At 33.8% G+C, this 7,712-nt stretch overlaps 1 protein-coding gene across 1 annotated transcript in view; it reads left to right on the top strand.

Annotated features, from left to right (window-relative positions):
• Positions 1-1,935: 1,935 nt before the first annotated feature.
• LOC110038661 (ras-related protein RABF1) overlaps positions 1,936-7,712 on the top strand; it is a gene marked incomplete at its 3' end in the record, with an annotated part of 31,613 nt that continues 25,836 nt past the window's right edge. The window contains exons 1-2 of the mRNA XM_020743557.1: positions 1,936-2,243; positions 5,147-5,223. Coding sequence (XP_020599216.1) covers positions 2,219-2,243; positions 5,147-5,223 — 102 coding nt within the window. The remainder of the gene's footprint in view (positions 2,244-5,146; positions 5,224-7,712) is intronic.

Here is a 7,712-nt window from a genome sequence, read left to right as displayed (position 1 = left end):
CCTCCTCTCCCTAACTGCTCCCACCTCTAGTTTCACAATGGAAGCTTCTCCCGCCTCTTCTAAATAGAATAGACACACCTTTTGCTGCCAACCAATCCTGCCATCCATATTTAAGTGTGAATTAAAGAGAGAGAGAGAAGCTTAAGGCGGTAGAAAGAGGAAGAAAGGTATTGCATGACTCTCCTTCAAATTAATACACTACCTTTTTGTGTTCTTCTTCGGGCTTCCTCGGGATAGAGGAGGAGAAGTGCAAGTAGTAGTTCCTTGTGGCAGAAGGAAGAAGAAAAAAGAATAAGGAGATTGTTCTCCCTTGGCTTCATCTTGGTGGCTTGTGGCGGAAAAGAAGGTAGTAGTTCCTTGTGGCAGAAGGAAGAAGAAAAAAGAATAAGGAGATTGTTCTCCCTTGGCTTCATCTTGGTGGCTTGAGGCGGAAGAGAAATTGAGTTTATTTCTCTTATAAGTTTATCATCTTCGGTATATCTCAGTGTAGAGAGAGAAGAAGAGAAGAAGAGAGAGCAACGAAGTGAGAGATTTCTCTTGTAAGTCGAGGAGATCGACTGGTGTAAATTCCTCAAGTAGTAAAATCCTCTGCAACTTCATGGACGTAGACAATTTGTCGAACCATGTAAATCTGTGTGTTCTGATGTATTACTATTTTCTGGTGTGAATTTTCTCGTTCTTCTTTTTCACTTCGTCGAATATCGTTATTCTGTTTTATATATATTTACCACAACAGACCAATTATGCTCCATTTTTCTCCTTTTTCTCTTAAACTCCATTTCTTGCACCTAAAATCAATAACACATAAAATATCTTTCATTAAAGTCCAATATCATTAAAAACAAGCATGAAATATATAGTTAAAAACATGTAATCTTATGGCGTGCCAGCATCTGAAGACCCACCTTAAAATTGTTCTTATAAAAGACTAAGGAGAAAAATCTCTTGTAGCCCTTCGTGGCCGGTGGCCGGTAATAGGAGAATCGTATGATCAAGAACATAACGAATTTGGATCTATTCCACGTCTGCCACGTAGAGGACCAAAATCTCCAAAGCAAAAATTGAGCTAAATGATTCCTAAGAATACTTCTGAATCATGAAGCCCATGATACTGTGCAAAAAGGAGAAGAGAAGGAAAGAAATAGTAGAACCCAAAGAAAGGAGAAAAATGCAGTGAAACCTGAAGAAAAAAAAAAGAACAAGGATTCTCAGCCACTGCACAACCACACACACACACCCCGAGAAATAGTAGAACCCAAAGAAAGGAGAAAAATGCAACGAAACCTGAAGAAAAAAAAAGAACAAGGATTCTCAGCCACTGCGCAACCACACACACACACACACACACACACGCGCGCGCGCGCGCACACACACACACACACACAGATATATAAGTGTGTTATTGTGATAGTATTATGCTAGTTTAATGGCAGTATTCTACCGTTTCACTCGTGATAAATTCTACAACCATAATACTATGGTGATAAGATGAAATACTTTCTCTTTCAATACAAAATCATCATTCCATATGGTTAATTTAGCTATCAAGCTTGTCATTGAACAAAACAGGTAAAAAATTATGAAACCATGCTTATCTCAGACACTTTTTGAAAGCAAGTATAACCACATAACCAACATTACTTGGATGCTCTCTGTTCTAGTATAACCACATAACCAACATTACTTGGATGCTCTCTGTTCTGTTTTTCTTAGATTCTTTCATTCTTCTATATTAGCTTGCTTGAAAACACAAAGAAAAATACATGAGTTCACATTTTAAACAATAAACCCTTACACAAGACTTATTTCAAAAAAATCTAAACATAACAAGACTTACAAGATGAGAGAGAGGGATATCAAATGTTTCTTATCTGGTGACGGACAATATGTGAGATTTTAAATGAATCAAATCCTAGCTACCAAATCATATATGGAAAACATGAAGAGCCCAATGACCTACAGTTTTATTTTCAAAGCTCTGAACTCATTCGGATCGCGTCAATCACCAATATAGCTCTTCCCCTCCAGGCTTTCGCTGCAAGCCGTAAGAGGAGAAAAAAAAAAGGACCGCCCCAGTAGCTCGTCGCACCTCTCCCCTCTTCGCTTTCATCTAGCTCCCTACAGTCCTGATCACAAAACCTGCAAACAAATTTTACTTAACCGCTGCGTCTTCGTCTCGAGACCGGGATCTCTACGTCGTTCTCACTTCGTCTTGCTGATGGGTTGCGCTTCCTCCATTCCAGGTATTCACTCACCATTTCTCCCTTCTCTTTAAGGGTTTTCTACCCCCTATACCCTAAGCTAGATACTTTCCTTACCTATAGTTTTCGATCCAATTGTAACATCCCTTAAACATTGAATTCACTGTTAGTGGTTATTTTTTGTGGCTCATCTTTTGTCTAAGCAATTTTTTCCCCCCGTTTTGTTCGTGTTTTTTTGGCCGTTGTGTTTGTTAGGCTGTATTGAGTTATTCTTTGTAGGGAAGCTAATGATAGCTGGTAGATTACAAAATTATTCGTATGCCTGTGCTGTGCTTTTTTTTCTTCCTGGACCTGGGGGAACCGTGATTTAAGAGAGAGTTGTTTCTACCTCTTACATCGTTTATTTTTCCTATTACGATATTGATTTAACTTTGAACCCGTTTTGGTGGGATCCCCTGTATAATACGTGGCGTGGATCATCGTGTTTACAAGATTTTTGTTTAGTTTTGCAGTAGTTGTATGACCTTTATGGTTCAGGATTGTTTTGAGTTGCAATCATATTATCGTGTTTATTTCTTTTTAGGGAAGCTGGAGAAGGTTGATGTATTAGGAAATTATTTTTTATCCCTAGTTGTTTTTAAGGGAAATCATGCCGGAAGAAAGTAATTTGAGTTTTTGGAAGGGATTTACCTTTTACGATGCAGATTTTTTGGTTAGTTTTCGATGGATTATTTTGCAAAAATAGCTCTCCTACTCTGTGAGATTGGCTTCTGTTCGGAAGATTTACATTCATAGCACTCAATTCTTATGTATTTTAAATATCTAACACCTATAACTCTTCGAGATTGGTATGCTTACAAAGAATGCTCATGAAAGGTTAGCTCACGTGTATTGAAGAACTTGTGAATTTTTTTTCGTTATTCTTTATGTGAAATCAGTGATATTTTGCTCATTTAGAAATCATGGATATATTTGATTTGATTCTCTCTCTCCCTTTTCCTCCTTTCTCACTCTAGCTCACTAGAATTTCTTCACCTTCTTTAATTTTCCTACCTTTCCTAGCCTTTGTTTGTGCAAGTATTGGATGCATGCATGTGATGAATATGGCATGCTCTCTTGCCAAATCGCCATGTATGAGTTGGAGGACTTCACTCCAATTTTGCCTTGTCTTTAATCACGACATATGATTCAATTGTTGTTCTAGTCACGCGATTTGTAATTTGATTAACAATTTTTCTTTTATGGTATAATATCTGTTAACAAAACTAACATCTGAAAAACTTTTAAAAAAGTTAATTGGTTTGAACTTGAGATATGGGTTGATATATGTAGCCTTATCTGTAATATTGTGTAGTAGTTTTCATAATTTGAACCTATGATCTTTAAGTTTTCATGGAACCAGCTTAACTGTGGTGCTAGGCTTGCCCTTTAGGCTATTTATTTTTTTAAGAGATCATGAGATGAATGGTGACAATGATGTTCTTTAACAGCAGTTCAAGTTTCATATTACATAATTTTTAGGCCTAGCTGACTTCATTTTTTAGGTAATTAATATTACTTTTTGAATATGCACCTATTCTCAATGATCAGTAATACTTAGGAAACATAAGATTGAATAAATTTAGACTTCTAACTTGAAGATAGAGTTACAAAAAGTGCATGTGCTGCATTCTCTTAGTCAATAATTAATAAAATTATTTCCTTGAGAATACTAACAACAATACCAGATAATCTTACAGCAAAGTGATATTTGCAGTTGAATAACGGTGATTTTCAGTGGAAAGTAGAAACTATAACATGAATGTTGTTAAATGTTTGTAATAAAACAGATTAAAAGAGTTTGCACAGGTGAATGATATGAAGAGAAAAAAATACATTTGTATAGAGATACAACTTTGAATATTTCACACATAATCATTTATACTAGTTAACTTATAAGATTGTATGACTGACGGTGACTGGGGGGCAGTAGATGTCCGTTGAATGACTGACAGGGACAATTGTAACAATGTAGTCATAAAGTTAATTTAGTTTTATCTGCCTTCAGTTTGATGTAAATGCTTTACATTAAAGACTTAAAAAATCTTCTACTTACAATATTTTGGTTAAATTATGAGAAACATTTTTTTTTTCGTACTTTTGTTTTTTGGTAAGTATTTATCATACACTTCAAGAAGTTAACCAGGCTATTAAAAGATATGCATCTGATGTAGTTATATCTAGAGTTAACAAGAGTTATGCAACCATCAGATGGAACTTGGGGCATGCTTGGTTTGATGTTATTAACATAACCATATTTTTTAAACGACAATGTTATTTGATGATAGTTATATCTTTATAGTGTAATGCATTTCATTAATATTATTTTACCAGATCATGAGATTATTTAAAATAATTAATGCTGGTTAAGATTTTATTTATTATTTTTAAGCCATTAAAATTGAGGTAATTTAGATAGCAAACAATTTGGCTGCTATTTTGATTACCTTAAACTTAGCTATTAATGCTATTCAAATTACCTTGGTTTGAGAGATAGTCTTAAACCAAACATCTTTTACCTTAAATAACATAATATTTGAATATGTCAAGACTCATCATTTAGAGATTTTGTGTGATATGTGAAACAGCTTTCATTTGGGTATTAGAATTCTGCATTTGATAATAAATTTCTTGCAAAAACTTAAGCAGTATGTATGTCAAAGTGGCTCTCAACTCAATTTAATATTTGTCTAAAATGCATGGATAGTTTTATTTGTGTATGTTAAATATGTTCGTTCTCACAATCATGCTTTCTTTCTACCAAATGAATGGTAATATTTTTTTTTTTCTTACATGTTTAGATGCATCTCATGGTGGCATGTAGCATACTTTTTCTTTGCAATCCATCATTTTTTATTGCCATACCAACCATTTGTAAAAATTAATCAGATTTTTTTTGTCATCAGATAAGAATGCTGGACGCTCAGACAATTTGAATTTAGAGCATTCTGGCATTAATGACCCAAAAAACATTCGAGTCAAGGTATATTTGCAGCTTTTGTCATTTTTTGAGGTTTTCGCTTTGCTTTTTTTTTTTTTGTCATGATTGCTATAGCTTTATAGGCAAGCATTAACCCATAATAAATCATCATGTTCTCCCATCTTGAACAAATTTTTAGCCTTCAATGGTGCATAAAGAATTTGTTTAACCTTTTTTTTTTTTTTGAAGTTCTAGGCGAACTTGAGTTAGTGTTGAAGAAGATAATAAAATGGTTATATTTTTTAAATGAGTTATCTATTAAGATTTTTAGAGTTTTGGAGATAGTGCAGGTTAACAAACTTTTTATAATATACTAAAAACGTATGGAGTTTCAAATTATTCAAGCAGCATTTTGATTAAAATAAAAGGGAGGCCTAGATTTTTGGCATTATTTGGGAAGCAAACTTGGGGCATATTACAAAGTTTTTGAGAAGATAATTGAACAAAGGCTTTGAACAAAGGTTTTGAAAAATCTCATTGCTGGTGTTGAATATATATATATATTTTTTATAATTTTCTGCTTTACAGGCTATATGAAACCATTTTTTTTGGTGCAAGCAAACTAATGGAGAAGTATTGTGGTTAATGAAGGATCAACATTTTTTTTTTTTAGTTTTTAAAATATATGGTGTTAACAAAAAGATCTACTTATGGTTTTTATCAATATTTAAAAGACATGATTGAGTACTACAAAAATTGGGTTTGTGGGCATCATGGAATAATGTAACAAAAATGTTAAGTTGTGGAAACTAATTTTCGACCTACGACGAAAATGCAATAAAAAAACTTAGTTGTCGGTTGACCTCTACGGTAAGATCATTGTAGGATTTGGAAGGGGGCAAAGAGCCCACCTTAGGGCTTTGGGTGTGGAGCACTCTTAGAAGGTATTCAATATTTGTTGTTGCTTTATTAAAGATATCTTTGGGATTTCATATTAACAAACTGTTAGCTATTTAATTTTTGATTTAAGATTTACAAGAGGGAGACATCCTTAAATTTGCTAAATTTTATGGAAGGTAAGATTTAAAAAATATTGGATTTAAGTAGGGATGGGGCTAAAATAGGATTTGAAATTCCGACTTTTTTTAATATATAAGCTAAGTCATGTATAAATTATGCCTAAGTTGGATTTTAAACATTCTATTGGAGAAGATATTAGAAATGAAAGTATTATGGGATGTACAATGTTTTTATAACAGTTATTATAACTCAGACCTCTTCTAAAGTAGAAAGTTATAAAAAGTTAAAAACTATACATATATATAAGATGAAGGGTTTTGCATTATTAGAATTAAGACTGAGTATATGATTTACACTTTACTAAATGTAATACGATTTAGAGATGAATATAGTTACTGTGGTAAAAACTAAGTTGTTAAAGTAAATAAATCAATAAATAAAAAACAAGAGTATCATATTGTAAGAGAATATCATGGAGATTTATATGTATGTTTTATATAATTAAAATTAGAATGATATATGATTTTGAGCATTGGTAACAAGAAAGTCGTTGTCATTCAAGAATATTATGGTAGAAATGTGTGATAAAATGGACATACAGTAACATTAGGAAGGATGGAGTGTGAAATGCTCGAAGCAGTAGCATCTACTGAAATAAGATGTCGAAAAATAAACATTGTTGATTTATAAAAGAGAATAAACAATGCATCAATTGGGTAGACTTAATTAATTGATGCATTGTGAAAGAGATTAGGTAAACTTAAGTTCTTAGACTTATTTAATTGATGCATTGTGAAAGAGATTAGGTAAACTTAAGTTCTTATGAGTATTTATTTGTATACGAAAAATACGACATCACGAATCTCAAAGCAATCCAAAAACTAAGGCAGAATACTTCCGCGAAAGGTCCGAATGACCGACCAAACCGCGTAGTACGGATTTCTGGAAGTATAACGATCGATGGGAGAAAGGCGATCGACGCGCATATCGATCGATCAGCCAAACGCCGAGCCACCCGATCAACCAATGTTCCAAAGGTTCTGATAAAAAGAACACAAGTGGTCGACCAGGTGCCGACTCAAGACGATTGTCCACGAATCATCGATCGAGGGCCTACGCACAACCCAGGGGAATCGGTCGACTGAAACAAATGACCGCTAGATTAAATATCAGGCAAATAATTCTTGTAAATATTATTTTGGATTTTCCACAAGATTTACTAACCTTCACAAAGCTTAATGCTTAGAGGGTAAATTTGTAATTGTAATATTCTGACCGCCTATGTCTATAAATAGGTTCATTTCATATTAAAAGGGTTACACACTCTTTGCTTTTTCTTCTTCTCCTCTCTCTTGTACGCTTTATTTTTTGGGTGTGTTTGCTGGACAATTTTGAGTTCAAAATTCTTTTAGATGCGGTGAGCGTGGAATCTGTTGACCTCAATTTTCGTGAGGTCTAGTATTTCTCGTGGGAGTTAGGATCTAGCCTTAGGGGTCTTCCTGCGACTATCTTAGAACCTTAGAAGTGGGACC

This window comes from Phalaenopsis equestris, unplaced genomic scaffold (genome assembly GCF_001263595.1).
Source record: "Phalaenopsis equestris unplaced genomic scaffold, ASM126359v1 Scaffold233404, whole genome shotgun sequence".
Classification (NCBI taxonomy): domain Eukaryota; kingdom Viridiplantae; phylum Streptophyta; class Magnoliopsida; order Asparagales; family Orchidaceae; genus Phalaenopsis; species Phalaenopsis equestris.
Note: the sequence above shows the minus strand (reverse complement) of the source record. Positions and strands in the feature narration are given on the sequence as shown.